Source organism: Notolepis coatsorum, assembly GCF_963971535.1.
Source record: "Notolepis coatsorum genome assembly, chromosome: 7".
NCBI lineage: Eukaryota > Metazoa > Chordata > Actinopteri > Aulopiformes > Paralepididae > Notolepis > Notolepis coatsorum.
The window spans coordinates 161338229-161359122 of record NC_140171.1 but is presented as its reverse complement, the minus strand read 5'-3'; the positions used below and the strand labels follow the sequence as shown (position 1 = coordinate 161359122).

Here is a 20894-nt window from a genome sequence, read left to right as displayed (position 1 = left end):
AAATTGTTAATTGTAGCTCAGCAAATGGCCGACTTGTTTGTGTGATCTGGCTGGATTATCAAAACTTTGAAACCCAAGAAATATGGGCTGGTTAGTTTATGTTGAGAATGTTAAACTCTAATATTAATGCAATGTTGTCAGTGCTTTTTGCTGTGGCACAAACAACATTATGCCAATTACATTGGTTGTTTATGTTTATAAGATTGCTTCATAATAATTTACAGAACTTTTAATATTTTATTCATGTTTATACATTATTGATTCATGTCCCCTTTGCCTAGGTAATTGTAGTTCATACCCTTCAATCCCTGTGTGTCAAATGCAAGTAAGCTTCCTATATAGGTAGCATTTCTAGGTAGGAAGTTTAAATGTTTAAGTTTTAGGCTGTCAAACGGGTAGCATGCAGTAGGATTCAATGTTGTTCAACCAAAGTATTGGCTTCTGCTGTGTCAATACAAACTGAATTCTCTACACAGAAAGAGCTGCTTTTAAACACAAAGACTTGCCTCTGACTGGTGATAGCTCAATTAGCAGAGACACGCCCACAGTGTCACTGAGTGAAACTAAACAGAATTTTAGATTTAAGATTTACAACAACAAATAGATTTGTTGTTATAGACAAAGGTGCACTGACTTTCAGCCACTGTTACGGAGGTCAGTGTAGCTTCCCTTCTGCTGTGCCAATACAATGGGCTAGCATAGGCTACCATTAGCAATAGCATCTATAGGCTACCATTAGCATAGCATAGTATACCAGCTACTAACTGCTAAACCCGACCTCATAATACCACAGGCCAGAAAATAAATCGGGCGTGAAGACATTACTTTATTGGCTTTGTTATGACACTACCTTACACAAGTTGCAATATTCATGCAATAATAGACATAATATATGTTGTGTATAGTAGGGCTGGGCGATATATTGAGTATACTCGATGTATCGCGGCTTGTTCTACATGAGATGTAGTAAATTACTATATCGCGAACATAAAGTATATGTTGTCACGTTGCGGCTGAGATGAGACTTGCTTTAGCGCAGAGCTGTCCTCTCATTTCATTATAGACAGACCAGCGTGGACCTTTAACACTTTGAGTGCCAACGTCGAGATTTCTCATTAGTTCATGCCAACCGTTGAGCGCCAGAGAGACGAAAGATCTCGTTTTTGATAATTTTTTTTTTTTAGCGATTTCCATTCATATTTCATCAATCTAGCCTCACGTTACCACTGGAACGCTCTCTGAGCTCCATTGGGAAAATACCGCCCCCTATCATCTCTCCGGATGGTACTGCACCCCTTTGGATTGGATTTAATTAAAGGCACGGAGAAAAAAAAGTCCTGCTTCCACATTTTACTTGTCAGACAAGTAACCCGAGACGATCGAAGTCATTGCCGACCACCAGACCAGCGGATAATGTGTGTTTCCAGTACCCAGCGTTGGATCAATAAACGCGATCGATATTTGGAATGGCGATCAGGAATTGGAATAATCTTTCTAATCTGATCTGAGGTAAGGAATCTATTTGACCAGTCTTGGGATAATCAGAGCTTTTTTCACAGATATATCAACGTGGGCCCTATGTGTGAGTGTGTGTGTGTGCGTGTGTGCTGATCAGGAAATGGATAATCGATTTTCAGCCCGCTTCTATAGCGTGAATAAGTACATATACTATCGATAATCTAGCGTTTATTTGAAACCGATTCATAAATAGGCCGAAAAATGACAACGTTTTTTGTGTATTCCAGTGTATTCCAGTAAAGGGCGATTATCACAGAATCTTCAGACATTTTCTGGAAATTTCATAAAACAAGCGTTTTTCAAAATAATATCAAACGGAAATGAACCGATTAAAAAACAATCCATTTCGACAATGTTGACTGCAAACAAGTCATTGATAAGCGACGGCCATATTATACACATAGCCATAATTTAAGATATAGTTTATGCATTCGCAAATATGAGAGCTCTGTCATTGAAGTGGGTGGTGGCATGCAACGGGGTTCCGGGGCACCGGACCTGTGGCATGGAAAGTGTTAATCAATAGGTGACAGAATAAAAATGTTCATATTCAGTTTTAAGAATTCACAGGTAAATTCTTAACCTCACATCTAGAGACTTAAAAAGATGTCTAAGAAAAAGAAACATAGGAAGATGACAAGAAAAATAAAAGTAACATACTGGTCTCCTGGTGGTCTGTGGGCTCCTCCTTCAGCCCAGTGGACATATCCGTGGGTGGGTCTAGCGTGTCCTGAACCTCTATTTTAATCATCAGTAGGTCACTGGGTGGATCTGGAACAGAGAGGGACAGAAAAAGTATTTACAGTTGCATGAAAAAGTATTTACAGTGGCATGAAAAAGTATTTACAGTGGCATGAAAAAGTATTATTCCGATTAAGCGGATTTCTTCTGCCTACTGGCTTAAAACTGGAGTCCAATGTCAATGTCTTCAGCAGAGGACTCAAGGTATGGCTGAAATCAAAGCAGCAGTGCTCACATATGTAGACGCGGACTGGTTTTGTTATTTTGATCATGGACTCTTGCTCTGGTAACTATTTGTTCTGATTTGTGATTTTAATTCTGTATTTTACTGTTAATTTTATTCTATCTTTTAGAAAAGCCTCAATGGACTAGTGTTGAAAACTAGCACTCGTGCTATAAACACGCAAAACAACACATCTGGTCTGTCCACTGTGACTGGTCCAATGTAGCTGTGGTGTCCATTAAAAAAAATCTTATTTTTTTTAATCTTTATACAAAATCTAATACAGGATGTAATTGAGTCCTGAGCCTCTTCTTTCATGATTGATAGGAAGTTGGAGGTAGATCTGGGGCAGAGGGAGACAGCAACTAAGAAAATACTCCAGTATTTACAGCAGTGTTTCAGCAGCTGCGCCGCTGCTGAATTAGGGCCGCTGCTGCTATGAACTAGACTATAATATATATATATATATATATATATATATATATATATATATATATATATATATATTTTTTTTTATCATTTCATTTGGGCTGTGGGGGGTGCTTAATGTAAAAGACTGACCTGAGGAACAGGCTGCAGGGAGACCATCTGGCCGCTTGTATGCGTCTCAGCATCAATGGACCCCCTACCAGTGAATTCCCCACCAAAGAGCCCTGGAGCTTTTCTTTCAAAAGCCCAGGAAAATGAAATGCTCTAAGGCAGAATGTAGCCTATGCCACTGAGACTTCTTAGGTGTAAAGTGCTGTTGTAGTGTTATGATTTGTGTATGTTAGACAGTTAGTATGTTAGTATTTATATTATCTATTAAATCATCTATATCTATGTTCAATACAAATAGTGTTGAGGCATGTCATTAATCTTGACATTTACTTTGATTACAACTACACTGCAAAATAAATTATCTTATCAAGTGAACATATCTTGTATTTGGTACAATAAGTCTATATTGAGTAGAATTATCTTATCCCACTGGCAGATAATTTAGCTTTTTTTCTGATTTGTCAATTTAATCTTGTTTTAAGAAAACAAGATTAACATTTTCTTAAAACAAGATTAAAGTGACCAAAATCAAGAAGAAAATAAGCAAAATTATCGGTGGAATAAGATAATTCAAGATAATTCTACTCAATATTGGACTTATTGTACCAAATACAAGATCTTTTCACTTGATAAGATTTCTTTTTTTGTAGTGTACAAATATGTATATGCAGCTACCTGGGCCTTCAGAGCACACCAAACGGACACACCAAAAACATCCTAGCAAATTCACACGCACATGACATCAATAACGATAGGTTATGTATATAACCTAGTTATATGAGTACTGGCTGAGCGTCTCGCTCTTTCGCCATATTTAGATATACCTCATCTCCAGTACCTACTGTACTTCATTAACGAAAACAAAGCACCCATGCACTTGACCAGGCCCCGCCCCAGTGTCCCCCTATAAGGCACCAGGCATGGTCACACTCGCCCTTCCTCGGAAAAAAGTTTTCCATCAAGAAAACCCCCCCAAGGGACCACAGGGCGCACTAAGAGCGAGACGCTCAGCCAGTACTCATATAACTTTATAATCGTTATATATTCGTACTGGCGAATCGCGTCTCGCTCTTTCGCCATATTGAGATATGGGACAGAGCAGACGTGTGGCCCGACAAATGTACCCCCTGAGGACCCGCAAGCCCTACCACCAGGGGGGAGGGGAGTCCCGTCACCCCCCCTTCCTAGTGAAGAGGGGGCGGCAGTCAACTCCACCAAAGTGCGAAAAAGAGGGAACTAGAGACCCCTAAAAACGCACAGCACAGGCGGGACCACGTGTGACACATCACCTCGTGGCACACACCCACACACCCCTGCTAACCCACCGAAGGGCGGGACGCAGGGGAGGTCCCAGACCTCAGAACCGCCTGGGAGACAGAACCCCCAGTCATGTCCATGAGGTAAAACCTAACGAAGGGACCCGGGGAGGACCAGGAGGCCGCAGCACATATGTCCTCCACCGAGGCCCCCCCTAACAAGGCGGGCAGAGGCCGCCACCCCACGAGTGGAGTGCGCCCTGACACCCCCAGGGGGGGCCAGCCCAGCCAACGTGGAGCAAAGGGCAATGCCCTCGCACAACCAATGTGACAGGCGCTGTTTTGACAGTGCCTTACCAGCGCGAGAGCCACCGTAACAAACAAAGAGCTGATCGGTAGCCCTGAGGTCCTGAGTCCGGCTGAGGTAAACCCCCAAAGCCCGGACTGGACACGACAGGTGAAGGCTCGCCTCGAACTCACCAGCGTGAGGAGGCGGATGAAATGCCTGAACCACAATATCCCTGGAGCGAAAAGAGCTCCGGATATTTTTTGGCACGAAGACTGGATTAGGCCTCAGAGTCGCACCGCTATTGACACAAATAGACAAGCACTCAGGCCGCACAGAGAGAGCACAAAGCTCACCCACGCGCTTAGCGGAGGTGATGGCCAGCAGGAATGCAGTCTTGAAAGACAGCTGTTCCAAAGACGCCTGCTCAAGAGGCTCAAACGGGGACTCGGACAACCGGCCGAGGACCAGTTGGAGGTCCCAACTCGGAGACAGAGAACGAGTGCCAAGCAGGAAACGCTTCACAAGAGGGTGGCTGAACAACTAAAGAGAGTGGTGCACTCAGCCGAGCGTACCACAGGTAGAGCTGCCGCGGTATCGGTATTACCGCGGTATCGCTGTTACATCATGCCCACCGCAGCGTTGGGCTGAATACCGGCATCACAGCTGTTTTTTATTATATTATTATTATTATTACGCTCTCGTTGGGCTTGCGGCTCTGCAGATATACCCTACTTCTCTGTCGAGATTCCAAGCGACCCTATTGGGTACCAGAAAAGTCACATGAAACACTGCAGACCACTGATTGGTCAGAAGAGATACGCGTCACACATGCTTGGAGCATCTTGCAGTGCTTTTACTTCCTGAATCTCAGCCATCACAACACGGCTAATAGTACGTTAGCTCCCACCGGAGACCGGAGTGGATTACCGACGCCGTCGCTCCTCAGGGAACGAGGCATAATGATTTTACTGCAACGAAATGTTATAATAAAAGCCCTTCGTTCTATACACTTGTCTGATTGAAAACTTTATTAACAGACCGCAGAATGGGTACAACTCGGCACGCTCTGAGCAAAGAAAGGAACTTAGATATTAATTGAGTAACGCTTGCCTTGCTATAGTTTGGTAAATACGAACGTGTAACTATACTAACGTTAATGCCACAAATCGAATGCCTTTGTAATCATAAGTAGTAACGTTATAATAATAAGAAGAAAGGGTCGGGGGGGTAACCGGCGGGCGCGCCGCTACCACCCCTGCTCGCGACACCGAGGGGAGACTTCGAATCCGTGTTTCACTTTTAATAACGAATGCGTGCATGCCGAATCCCAAACAATATTCATGCTGCAAGAGGTGCAAATCCAGAGCCTGTAGAATAATGAAAGACCCTCACCACCCCAACAACAGTCTGTTCATGCTGCTGCGATCAGGCAAACGCCTGCGAATACCAGCAACTAGGACAGAGAGACTTCGGCTCAGCTTCTTCTCCCAGGCAATCAGAGCCTTGAACACTGAACTCTCCACACACAAGCACACATGAGGACACACACAACACACACACTGTACACGCTCACACACTAGCAGCCACTTTAACATGAGCACACACACACTCATGCTGCACACGCTCACACTTATGGTCACTTTACAAAAGGAAAGGTCACTTTAAGAATAGTATAACTTGAGATTGTAAAATATAACATTGTATAGCAGTGTACATAAAGACCAAGTGCCTCATCCGTAGCTAACAGTGTTTGCACTACCACAGGACCTAGCATGTCCTACCTTGCTCTGTAAATAACTCATGTACATATACCGATATACCCTACTTTGATTACTTGTTTTATTGCACAATGTCGTTCTATTGGATTCTTATTATATATTACTACTGTATTATGCACATCGTTGCGGGCAAGACCCTCCGCATTTCATTGTATACTTGTATGCCGTGACAAATAAAACTCTTGACTTGACTACAGACTGTTAACCCCTTTAACCCCCTATTCATAATTCATGCGAGTACTCAATCTGGGAAAACATTACTTGTGCCCATCCGTGCCGGGTATTTCTGTCTCTGTGATGCTCAGATCGAGCTGGGCATGGATCAGAGGAAGCTGACCGGCGGGCTGGACGCCATGACGGAGACCACGGTGTCGGTGCAGATCCCACGCTTCTGTGTGGAAGACGGCTTCAGTTAGAGTTAGAGGTGGTCTAGGTCTGGTTAGGGGTTAGAGTTAGAGGTGGTCTAGGTCTGGTTATACTGATCCGATACCAGTGCATACATTAAAAAAAAAAAAAATAATAATATTATATAAATTATATATAAAAAAAAAAAAAAAAAATCTTTTTTACAGCTACTGTTTTATATATACTGTTTTTTTTGTTTTAACTAGAAAGTAATGGTATTTATTCAACAACAGGTGATTGTATAGATTAGTATTAGTATCATTAATTGACAACTATGCTCAATGAGTTCACCCACGGAAAGGTTGTTGGCACATTGGTTCCGCACGGATGTTACACGTTGTTACACTTCCTATCCAGGCTGCTCTCGTTCAGTTAGCTAGTAGTAACGTCTATGTTGTGATTATTATTATTTTTTTTTTTAATCCTCTTTTTTTCTCCGTCTGATTTTTTTCTGTGCTTTTCCCCCCAATTTAGTAGTTATGCCAATTCCCCCCCTCCCCTCCCTGGTCGTTGTGCGCATGTTCCCCCTACTGGTCGGTACAAGGGAACCCTGAAGTCTACCGCATGCTTCCTCCGACACATGCGGAGACAGCCAGTGGCTCTCTTTTCACCTGGCAGCGAGGACTCTCATTGGTGAAGTGTAACGCGTGGGAGGTCACGCTGCCTTCACCACTTCCTGCCTTTCGCTGAGCAGGCGCCCAGACCTGACCTGTAGGTGTTGCTGTCCACAACGCCAGATTACCACCCACGAATTCCCTCCCCCTAACCCAGCCAAACGAGTTAGTATGACGATCGGCCCAAGCCCCAGGCAATGCTGACTCTCGAGACCGCAGCCTCTTGCATTGGTGACGAGCGCATTCTCTGCTACGCCACCCGACCGGCCGTCTATGTTGTGATTTTTAATGCAAAATAAATATTCAACATTCTCTTTTGAGACTCCGCCTCAGACTCTTATCATTTGGCACTAAAAGCTAAACATTGTCACCGGTATGGCTGTCCGCATTATGTCATTAATTGCGTGCATGTGTGTGAGAGGTCGATCAGTTAACCACGTTAGCGTGAGCTAGGTTAGCCACTAGTTAACGCAAGCTAGATGGAAAGACAAACAATGTAACGTTACTGGTGAAAAAGTGATTTACCTTGGAATACTGCTTTGCCAACTTGCTGTACTTTGCTTGCAGGTCTGCAGCTGGATTATGAATAGTCCCAACTTCAGCCAAGGTAACGTTAAGCTAAAACTAGCTTTTCAGATAGCTCTTCAACTAATGTTAATAACACAGAGCTCCCCGTCAGCCGTCACACTGCTCTGTCGGGACGATGGCCTTTAAGAAAAGTTATAATTATTTTGTCTCGTCTTGTTTTAGTCAACAATTAGGCGAGTCAATCTATGAAAAAAAAGCACTTAACCCAAAAAAAATTGATACAAAAGGTTTTTCGATGGATTCCGATAGTATTGGGCGTGCTAAATAACATACTAAAAGTCGACCAAAATCGACCCCCCCCGAAAGCCGCCATTTCCAAGATGGCGTCCCAGATGGCGGTGGAGATATTAAAATGGCTATATCTCAAATTGAGAATATGGTGCAAAGGATTTCTCAACTGATTCTGGTACCTCTGGGCATGTTCACTAACATACTAAAAATCTAGGAAAATACACCTTCCAGAAAGGCTTAATTTTCAAGATGGCGTCCAAAATGGCGGCAGACCAAGCTTAAAATGGCTATATATCTCAATAGAAAAAAATATATAACTATGATTTTTCACTTGATTCTGGTACCTCTAGACATGCTTGTGAACATACTAAAAGTCTAGGAAAATACACCTTCCAGAAAGGCATCATTTTCAAGATGGCGTCCAAACTGGTCCTGTGTTTGGGCATGTCTGGGCGTGTCTGACCTGGCAGTGTTATTTAAGCCCCAGTTTCATTCTAGTCTTTGACAGAGGTGTTTGCACTCTCAGCTCTCAAGCTAGCATAGTTGAAGCCTTCTTTTTGACCATTATCTGATTTCTAAAGTGATGAGTGAATTCAGTGCCCAGATCTGTCCCATTTGTAAATTGGAAGATGGAAGTGATTTTGTTGAGATTCGTCAGAAAGGTGCTGATGGGATCAATAAAGCTAGTGTTAAAAGAGGTGACACTGTTCATGTGACTGCTGGCATGAAAGTACATTCAGAATGCCGCAAAATGTACATACATAGCCGAGATATTGATTTACATTTACAGAGGAAACAGAGCGGTGAATCAAGTACCACTAATAAAAGGACTAGTACTAGGCAGTCTGAAGCTCTATTCAATAGCCAAACTGATTGCCTTTTCTGCGGCACAAATGTTCATGAAGGACGTGCCGACTACAGTTACGTAAAAAAAGCCAGACAACTTTGCAAAGTCTATATTGCAAAGCTGTGATAAACGAAATGATGAGTGGTCATTCAAAGTCAAAGGTAGAATTGAATACTATAATAGTGATCTACATGCTGCAGACTGTGTGTATCATAATGCTTGTAGCACACATTTCCGGTGTGACCGTGATGTTCCCATGGAATTTCAGCCTGATTGTAATCCAAAGCGGAGAAAGTCTGGAAGGCCAAAGAATGAGGACCAAGAACAAGCCTTCTCAAAAATGTGTGCTTACTTTGAAACGAATGATGATGGACAGCTGACCGTTTCTGCACTTAGGTGTAAAATGCAAGAGTATTTGTCTAAGGCCGATTCCATCCCATATAGTAATCAATACCTAAAAACATTGCTGATGCAACGATATGCAAATAGCATATTTATTGCAGAAGGAGATGGCTTGGATTGTATTGTTACAATAAGAGAGAAAACATCAGACACTCAGATCCTACTATAACAACACAAAACAGTGATGAAGAGTCTGAGAAGAGACACTTACTTGAAACAGCTGCAAAACTCATAAAAAGTGACATAATGACTAATGTTCCACCTGTTAATGAGTACCCGACTACAGAGACACTAAAACTACAGAATGCCCTTGATTATATTCCACAATCACTCCACATTGTGTTAAAAGCTTTGTTTGTCGGTAAAGAGACAGAGCAGAAAATTGCTAGTATTGGCCATGCAATCATACAGGCAGTCCGACCACGAGCTGTCCTTGCCCCTTTGCAAATTGGCCTAGCAGTGCAAATGCACCACTTAAACCGGTCTCGGTTCATTGTAGATATGCTGAATAAGATGGGATTCTGCTCTTCCTATTCTGAACTGCAGAGGTTTGAAATGAATGCTGCAAATTGTACTGCACCAAACATGCTTGATAAGGATATTGATGTGTTGAACACGACCGTCTTATTTGCTGCAGACAATGTAGATCATAATATTCTAACAATTGATGGGAAAGGGACATTTCATGGGATGGGCATGATAGCTGCCTTGACACCAGGACAGAAGACAGACCAAAGGATTCCGAGGTTCAGAATTAATGAACTGAATCTTGTGCAGAGGTCAAAAGTTGTGATAATAGATTATCACTTTGCCAAACACTTTTGCAGAGACACCACATTTAAAGAACTTCCAAGACTTGCAGAATGTAACAAGATGGTTGATCTGCTTTGGGAGTTATCGTTCAATTTCAAACAGCCTGCACCTGGTTGGCAGGGGATGATGCACATTATTCATAAGGGAGATGAACATCAAGGGCAGTCTTCAGTGAGATACTTACCAATGATAGACATGTACTCCGGAGACAAAACATGCATTCTGTCAACACTGGAGTTCATTTGTGGTCTGGCATCCAAACACCACCTTGCCCCAGTAGTTACATTTGACCAACCCCTATATTGGAAAGCAGCAGAGATAATCCTAGATTCACCACAGTGCAGTCACCTCAAGTCCTTTGTCCTGCTCCTAGGAGGATTTCACACATTTATGAATTTGCTAGGAGCAATTGGTACACTGATGGACGGTACAGGACTTAAGGACATTCTAGGGGTAGTCTATGGGGAGAACTCAGTAGCCCATATGATGACAGGCAAATCAGTTCAGAGAGCATTCCGTGGCCATCTTCTGGTTGACAAATGTCTTAACCGTATGATATCAGAAATGGTAGATGATAGTCATGAATTTGCAGCAATGGTTGAACAGTCTGAAGCAATGTATACCTCAATAGTTAAGGGTGAAATGCCATTGGAAACAGTGTTCACATCAGAGACCCTCATTACAATAAATGAAGAGCTGGGAAAAAAGGAAGATGGAACTGTGTGCTAGATCCAAAACTAGTCAGTTGTGGCTAAATTACCAACACATGTTAGAAGTTGCTAGGTCACTGATAACAGCAGATCGCACAGGTTCCTGGCTTTTGCACCTACGCGCTGTTTCTGAATGCATGCCGATATTCGCTGCGGCTGGGCATTACAATTACTTGAAATCGGCACACTTTTATGTCCAAGAGATGAGTCAGCTTCACATCAACCACCCAGATGTCTTCAGACAATTTGAAAAGGGTTTTCATGTTATCCGTCGCAGCAGCCAATCATGGGCAGGCCTCAGCTCAGATCTTGTAATCGAAACAACATTGATGAGGTCATTGAAGACTACAGGAGGGATGACACATGGAAGTGGAATGACCGACAATCAGAGATCCCTTTGGACAATGTCAAAGGGCATAACATCAGAGTATAACACCGCAATGCAGGAGTTCTCAAACCAGACATACACAACATCAGAACAGCACAAGGATTCAACAGAGGCAAGGATGAAAAGGGATGCTGCTGACCTGGAGAAGATCACTTCAAAACTTGCTATGTTCACCTTTCTCTCCAGACTCTTCTTTAAGGAATGTTGTTACAGGTGTTGTTGCTGAGGATGGAGTGAACGTGCATGATTATGACTCTGTTGGACGCAACATCATGCACAAAATGATCGGACAGCCGGCATTCACATTTTCATTTAGTAGAAAGGATAAAGCCATAACCCTTGGACAAAAATCGTCTATCAAGGTTGCTCCTGATCGAATCATTGATTCTGCACTTCTTTTTCAACGTTTCCTTATTGTCTCCCAAACTGGAGAGCTGTCATTGGAGGAGGTTATGCGTTACGAACTCAGTCCTTTCCCTCCTGCCCTCTTTGAAGCCGGAAACGTCTTCCGCAAAGCTGATAAACCACAACTAGCGCACGCAATCTGTGATCATGCAAGTGATGCAATCCTAGATTCTGTACCAGAAACGGAGCATTATGTTCTTGATGGTGGTTCACTCCTTCACCGAATACAATGGAAGCACGGACAAAGCTATGGTAAAATTGCACAGTCATATGCAGACTTCACCATCTAACATTATGGCTCAGCTACAACCATTGTGTTTGATGGCTATGAGGATGGGCCATCCATTAAAGACAACACACATCAAAGAAGAGGAAACAATATTCATCCCATTGTCAACTTCACTGCTGAGACAGAGTTCTCAGGTAAGAAGGAGGAGTTCCTGTCAAGAGATCTGAATAAACAGAAACTGATCCACATGATAAGTGATGAACTGAAAGAACGGGATTGCACTGTGGTCAATTCACTTGGAGATGCTGATGTAGACATAGTAAGGGCCGCAGTGGGATCATCTCTTCTTCACACCACGACGCTGATTGGAGAAGATACTGATCTCCTCGTCTTACTTCTTTACTATGCACAGAGAGATAGCAAGGGCCTTTATTTCAGATCAGACAAGTCGAAAGCTGATGGCAGTTTTAAAGTGTACGCCATAAACCATTTGAAAGAAGTACTCGGACAGGATGTGTGTTCTCAGTTGCTGTTCATCCATGCTGTGACTGGCTGTGACACAACTTCCCGGATCTTCGGAGTTGACATCATTCCAAAAACTTGTAAAAGGGGATCCTGTCCTTCAGGCTTGTGCCAATGCATTCACTGTACCAAACCAGACAACAGATGTTGTAACTGAGGGGTACAATTCCCTGACTGTATTGTTAGATATGATACTTACTACCACTACCTCTTGTACTTTAGACTCTGGCCACCCAGTACTAGGTATAAATAATTATGATAAACACTCCCACCTGATGAAACGGATCCAACACAAATGTACCAAGTCGAAAGTCTGCGTTTAATAATAATACATAGCAAAAGGTATGTACAACGATCACTTAATTACATTTATGATTTGAAATAGTATGCACTTTTATGGCAAATGAGTATTCGTAGGTAGATCAATATCGAATGTCCAATCTCTGATTGCGCAGGAAGCAAATATACAACCTGGAATATTTAGGGAACAATAGCAATGATACTTGAATGATTATATAGCTGGATACACTAGGGGAAGGTTCCGACTGCTTGTAGGACAGCTGGAGGGGGGGGGGGGTAGAGTCTGGCTGTATCCCGTCTGGCCGAGGGTATCCTGGGAGAGCCCACAGTCGTGCGACCCGGTGCCCAGCGATCCTCGATCCACAGATGAAAGCAGTTGGACTCTCTGTGGCCGGCGTCCTCCGGTCCACGATGGAGAGACGTGAGGCGACCTCGTCGTGTAGAGCGTCTTCTCACCTGTCGTCCTCTCCGGGGGGGGTATTTCCAACACACCGCAGTGTTGGCCTTTATCCATAGAATAATCAAAGTACTCAAAGCATAATCCAAGCCGGGGAAGGCTAGCCGTCGTCGGTAGAATAATCCAATATACAGGTCCACTCGCTCTTTGGCCTGGAGCTCCTCGGGTGCAGCTTCGCGTGGGGTCAACCACCCTGGATAAGCGTCCAGCTGATGCCCGAAACGATGGGGGTGCTGATTACTATAGAACTCTTACCGCACGAGGCACTACATATGAATAGACTATTATTAGTAGGGGTGGGAATCATCAGTTTCATCACGATACGATACGATATCGATTCTTTGGACAACAATACGATATTTGCCGATATCACAAAGTCTGCCACGATACGATACGATACGATTCAATTCAGGTGCCTGCGATCGATATGAGGCGATATTATGTGCCCATTTAACACAATCAGTCACATTTAGATCAACTAAAAAAAGGCTACGGAAATATCAATTGATGTATTTATTTTTGAGCTCTTCCAGACATTTAAATGAAAAACAATCTATTGTTTTTAATACAAATAGACCTCCTGTTCACTTTTGTTTTTATATATTGAGCTTTAACACACACACAGACACACACAGACACACACAGACACACACACACACACACAGTCCCCCACAGCCCCCACCCCTCCTCCTTCCAAGTCCCCTCTTCACTCTCCTGTTCTCTCTCACGGTTAGCTGCTTAGCTTTTAAGCAGCCAACGCGACGTTCATTTAGATATTTAACGCGACGTTGGCATAAAGGAATGGCGACGATGCAACGCCTGTTATATGCATTTGACCCGTTGCGGGGAAAAAACTGCACAGACTTATATCTGCTCGCAAAATAGACGCTCTGTAGTGCTTTACAGCAGACGCAAACACTGCTGTAATGTGTACACGGAGTTTCACAATACTGGGCGCCGGCGGATATGACTCGCGGGGATTTTCAAAATAAGAGTATCGCAATATGAATCGATCTTTTTACGTTGCGTCGATCCTATTTGATTATTGATAATAGATCGATATATCGATCTGGATCGATGTATTGTCCCACCCCTAATTATTAGCTTAATAGAATACGTCCAACTCGACGATATAGTGCCAAATATGACTATTCAAATATTAATATACACGATGTCTCAATGCCGATACTGGGCCGAATTGGCCTTACTGCCCACACGTGGTTCGCGGGGAGGCTTTTGCGTCTGTCACTCTGTTGGAGGGTAAGGAACTGGACTAAAAGAAAGCTCTACTTTAATAGCGCAGTATATATACGCACTATGAACAAATAGTACCATTAGTGGTGCGGTAGACATATTCCTACGCGGAACTAGGACTTGTCCATACATGTTGAGCGGTACGATTGAACCTGGTCTGAGGGGTATGGCGACCTGGCACCAAGGTCTCGTCCAATGGTAGAATGGAGACTATTATGGGATGTTCAGTAGACTAGAAGGGATATTCAATGCATATTGTACAAGGAATATACAAGGGATATCAGGGGATATACAAATACAATTAAATATATATATATAAATAAATATATATATTCGGTTTAATCTGATCCTTCAGAACAGATGTGATCGATGACCTTGGGTGCCAAGCAATGGCTGTCTTTTTTGGTGGAAAGTGCACAGATTCGCTTGCAAAAATGAGATATAACATTTTCAGCAAGAAGGTTGTCTCAGCTTCATCAACGGTAACGCCTGAACGCCTAAACATTTACAACAAGCGTTGCAAGGGCAAGGCTAAGAGAATCATTAAAGACTCCAGTCACCCGAACAACTGCCTCTTTGAACTGCTGCGGTCAGGCAAGCGATACCGGAGTCTCAAGGCGAGCACAGAAAGACTCAGAAGAAGCTTCTATCCCCAGGCCATCAGGCTGCTAAACGAACAATGAACACTACACAACAACAACCACCAAACGCACATAGCACACACATCCACACGCACACACTCACTTTAAACAAACACACTGTAGCACCCACTCCACACACTTTATAGCACACACCCACTTTAAACAAACACACTGTAGCACCCACTCCCCACACTTTATATTTATTGATGAAGGATTGCACTACAACTCGTACACCTTACTGTAAATTGTACCTAAATTGTACCTCATCCCATTTCTGCTTTGCACTATATAGTACTGTACATTAGTACACTGCATAGTATTGTATATTATTATATGGTAACTCAGAACATTGTACATATGTCTATACCGAACACTGTGACCTCATTTTCTTCTTCTAAATTACATGCTATACTATGTTATTTGATACTATCTTGTCTAGCACAGTCTCTGGAGCGTAACAGTAAGAAGCATTTTGTATGAAAGTATTCTGTACTTCTGTATGACAACTATTAAAGAAACTTGAAACTTGAAACGTCTACCACCAACTGAATCTGCTACCAAATTCCACTGTCGTAGAGCATACTACCAGGTCATGGTCAGGATGGGAACAGATGATGGTATAGATGCTCTAGACTGGGGCTGGAAACTGCAGGACAATAGATTTGTCCCACTCATGTCAACAATGAATGCTGCTCCAGACAGTCTCTTGAAGGTCATTCATTGTAACTGTACCACTGCCTGCAAGACACTTTGCTGCTCATGCAGAAAATATGGACTACCTTGTACTACTGTCTGTGGACCATGTCAACTTCATGAATGTGACAATCCACATAACAAGTTTCTCCCAGAGGATCCTGAAGATGATGATGAGTAGGCCTAAAGACCACAATAAGTGGGTCATTTATTTTGTGTTCAACACCAAAGCCAGCTTTCTAGGTTGAATATAATAACCAATTTTAATTTTAGCCAAAATAAGCTACAGGCAGCCATTTTGATGATGCAAATGATGCATTCCTAGCAGATATATTTAGCTAGATATGTTGCTCGTTATTAATGTATAGAGGTGCCAGAATCAGTTTATAAATCCTTTAGAAATGTTTTCCCATTTGAGATACAGGCATTCTAAGCTCCCAGTCGTCATTTTGGACACCATTTTGAAAATTAAGCCTCTTCGGAAGGTGTATTTCCCTAAAACTTTAGTATGTTCCTAAGTATGTCTAGGGGTACTTGGGGTACCAGAATCAAATGACAAAATCATTTATATAATTTTTATATTGACATATATATAGCCATTTTAAGCTTGGCCAGCCGCAATTTTGGACGCCATCTTGAAAATGAAGCCTTTCTGGAAGGTGTATTTTCCTAGATTTTTAGTATGTTAGTGAGCATGCCCAGAGGTACCAGAATCAGTTGAGAAATCCTTTGCACCATTTTCTTAATTTGAGATATAGCCATTTTAATCGCCCCGGCGCCATCTGGGACGCCATCTTGGAAATGACGGCTTTCGGAGGGGTCGATTTTGGTCGACTTTTAGTATGTTATTTAGCACGCCCAATACTACCAGAATCCATTGAAAAACCTTTTGTATACATTTTTTTGGGGTTAAACCATATATTGACTCGCCTAAATATCAACATACATGAAGAGAAATTTCGTCCTGGTTTTTTTGTAAATTACATTTTTGTGTCCTCAGTTGTGGTCAACGTTATTTAATTAACTATTTAGTCACGTTAGCGTCACATGGTCTTCAATAACGTGATGTCACGTCTCGTTGTTGTCATGAAAAAAAAAACTTTGACGAACATCTTTCGTCATAATTTTAGTTGCCAAAATTAACACTGCTGGCACGTTAGACATGTTTCTTGGTAGCAGATAGGAATTTGAGAGGGTAGATCTGGGGCAGAGGCAGACAGCAAAATAAAGTGCACCATGTGACTAGAGTTTGATGAAATGAAAGAATGAGAGACAAAGCTATGGAGACAAAGACATACAAATATGATAGAGCAGAGGAAGGAGAAGACTGAATCAAGATAAGAGATAGAAAGGTAACATACTGATATGCTGGTGGTCTGTGGGCTCCTCCTTCATCTCAAAGGAAGTATCCTTGGGTGGGTCTAGCGTGTCCTGAGCCTCTTCTTTCTTAATCATCAGTTGAATCAGGGTGTCTACAGGTATTAGTAAATTCAGATTAAGACATTTTAATGCCATGGTTTAAGTATTTACAGTGGTTTAATATTTTTTTTTATATATATATAAAGAAAATAAAACTTGCGGTCATAAGCAGTAGCCTATCGGTTAATTTTTTAAGCTGATGATTTGTTACATCCCTACAGTATATATACAGTATAAAATATATATATATATTATCATTCTTAAAAAATTGCATATAGGTGCTTTCACTCAACGCGTGAGTGATTTTAATTTTAAATGTATATAAAACAATTCAGTTTAGGGGGCCCCCTGGTGGCTTCGGGGGCCCTATGAAACCACATAGTCCGCATATGGCAAGAAACGGCCCTGTGACTTAACTCATTTGTTTGTTAAATTGTTAATTGTAGCTCAGCAAATGGCCGACTTGTTTGCGTGATCTGGCTGGATTATCAAAACTTTGAAACCCAAGAAATATGGGCTGGTTAGTTTATGTTGAGAATGTTAAACTCTAATATTAATGCAATGTTGTCAGTGCTTTTTGCTGTGGCACAAACAACATTATGCCAATTACATTGGTTGTTTATGTTTATAAGATTGCTTCATAATAATTTACAGAACTTTTAATATTTTATTCATGTTTATACATTATTGATTCATGTCCCCTTTGCCTAGGTAATTGTAGTTCATACCCTTCAATCCCTGTGTGTCAAATGCAAGGAAGCTTCCTATATAGGTAGCATTTCTAGGTAGGAAGTTTAAATGTTTAAGTTTTAGGCTGTCAAACGGGTAGCATGCAGTAGGATTCAATGTTGTTCAACCAAAGTATTGGCTTCTGCTGTGTCAATACAAACTGAATTCTCTACCCTGAAAGAGCTGCTTTTAAACACAAAGACTTGCCTCTGACTGGTGATAGCTCAATTAGCAGAGACACGCCCACAGTGTCACTGAGTGAAACAACATTTTAGATTTAAGATTTACAACAACAAATAGATTTGTTGTTATAGACAAAGGTGCACTTACTTTCAGCCACTGTTACGGAGGTCAGTGTAGCTTCCCTTCTGCTGTGCCAATACAATGGGCTAGCATAGGCTACCATTAGCAATAGCATCTATAGGCTACCATTAGCATAGCATAGTATACCAGCTACTAGCTGCTAAACCCGACCTCATAATACCACAGGCCAGAAAATAAATCGGGCGTGAAGACATTACTTTATTGGCTTTGTTATGACACTACCTTACACAAGTTGCAATATTCATGCAATAATAGATAGAATATATGTTGTGTATAGTAGGGCTGGGCGATATATTGAGTATACTCGATGTATCGCGGCTTGTTCTACATGAGATGTAGTAAATTACTATATCGCGAACATCAAGTATATGTTGTCACGTTGCGGCTGAGATGAGACTTGCTTTAGCGCAGAGCTGTCCTCTCATTTCATTATAGACAGACCAGCGCGGACCTTTAACACTTTGAGTGCCAACGACGAGATTTCTCATTAGTTCATGCCAACCGTTGAGCGCCAGAGAGACGAGAGATCTCGTTTTTGATAATTCTTTTTTTTTTAGCGATTTCCATTCATATTTCATCAATCTAGCCTCACGTTACCACTGGAACGCTCTCTGAGCTCCATTGGGAAAATACCGCCCCCTATCATCTCTCCGGATGGTACTGCACCCCTTTGGATTGGATTGAATTAAAGGCACGGAGAAAAAAAAGTCCTGCTTCCACATTTTACTTGTCAGACAAGTAACCCGAGACGATCGAAGTCATTGCCGACCACCAGACCAGCGGATAATGTGTGTTTCCAGTACCCAGCGTTGGATCAATAAACGCGATCGATATTTGGAATGGCGATCAGGAATTGGAATAATCTTTCTAATCTGATCTGAGGTAAGGAATCTATTTTACCAGTCTTGGGATAATCAGAGCTTTTTTCACAGATATATCAACGTGGGCCCTATGTGTGAGTGTGTGTGTGTGTGCTGATCAGGAAATGGATAATCGATTTTTCAGCCCGCTTCTATAGCGTGAATAAGTACATATACTATCGATAATCTAGCGTTTATTTGAAACCGATTCATAAATAGGACGAAAAATGACAAAGTTTTTTGTGTATTCCAGTATATTCCAGTAAAGGGCGATTATCACAGAATCTTCAGACATTTTCTGGAAATTTCATAAAACAAGCGTTTTTCAAAATAATATCAAACGGAAATGAACCGATTAAAAAACAATCAGTTTCGACAATGTTGACTGCAAACAAGTCATTGATAAACGACGGCCATATTATACACATAGCCATAATTTAAGATATAGTTTATGCATTCGCAAATATGAGAGCTCTGTCATTGAAGTGGGTGGTGGCATGCAACGGGGTTCCGGGGCACCGGACCCGTGGCATGGAAAGTGTTAATCAATAGGTGACAGAATAAAAATGTTCATATTCAGTTTTAAGAATTCACATAGGTAAATTCTTAACCTCACATCTAGAGACTTAAAAAGATGTCTAAGAAAAAGAAACATAGGAAGATGACAAGAAAAATAAAAGTAACATACTGGTCTCCTGGGGGTCTGTGGGCTCCTCCTTCAGCCCAGTGGACATATCCGTGGGTGGGTCTAGCGTGTCCTGAACCTCCTCTATTTTAATCATCAGTAGGTCACTGGGTGGATCTGGAACAGAGGGAGACAGAAAAAGTATTTACAGTTGCATGAAAAAGTATTTACAGTGGCATGAAAAAGTATTACAGTGGCATGAAAAAGTATTATTCCGATTAAGCGGATTTCTTCTGCCTACTGGCTTAAAACTGGAGTCCAATGTCAATGTCTTCAGCAGAGGACTCAAGGTATGGCTGAAATCAAAGTAGCAGTGCTCACATATGTAGACGCGGACTGGTTTTGTTATTTTGATCATGGACTCTTGCTCTGGTAACTATTTGTTCTGATTTGTGATTTTAATTCTGTATTTTACTGTTAATTTTATTCTATCTTTTAGAAAAGCCTCAATGGACTAGTGTTGAAAACTAGCACTCGTGCTATAAACACGCAAAACAACACATCTGGTCTGTCCACTGTGACTGGTCCAATGTAGCTGTGGTGTCCATTAAAAAAAATCTTATTTTTTTTTAATCTTTATACAAAATCTAATACAGGATGTAATTGAGTCCTGAGCCTCTTCTTTCATGATTGATAGGAAGTTGGAGGTAGATCTGGGGCAGAGGGAGACAGCAACTAAGGAAATACTCCAGTATTTACAGCAGTGTTTCAGCAGCTGCGCCGCTGCTGAATTAGGGCCGCCGCTGCTATGAACTAGACTATAATATATATATATATATATATATATATATATTTTTTTTTTTTATCATTTCATTTGGGCTGTGGGGGGTGCTTAATGTAAAAGACTGACCTGAAGAACAGGCTGCAGGGAGACCATCTGGCCGCTTGTATGCGTCTCAGCATCAATGGACCCCTACCAGTGAATTCCCCACCAAAGAGCCCTGGAGCTTTTCTTTCAAAAGCCCAGGAAAATGAAATGCTCTAAGGCAGAATGTAGCCTATGCCACTGAGACTTCTTAGGTGTAAAGTGCTG

The 20894-nt window shown here is 41.9% G+C and overlaps 1 protein-coding gene across 1 annotated transcript in view; it reads right to left on the bottom strand.

Moving 5' to 3' along the window:
- Positions 1–20894, bottom strand: part of LOC311231833 (uncharacterized protein) — a gene marked incomplete at both ends in the record, with an annotated part of 52323 nt that overhangs the window by 26927 nt on the left and 4502 nt on the right. Inside the window, 2 exons of the mRNA XM_084318455.1 lie at positions 2179–2289; positions 17206–17316. Coding sequence (XP_084174581.1) covers positions 2179–2289; positions 17206–17316 — 222 coding nt within the window. The remainder of the gene's footprint in view (positions 1–2178; positions 2290–17205; positions 17317–20894) is intronic.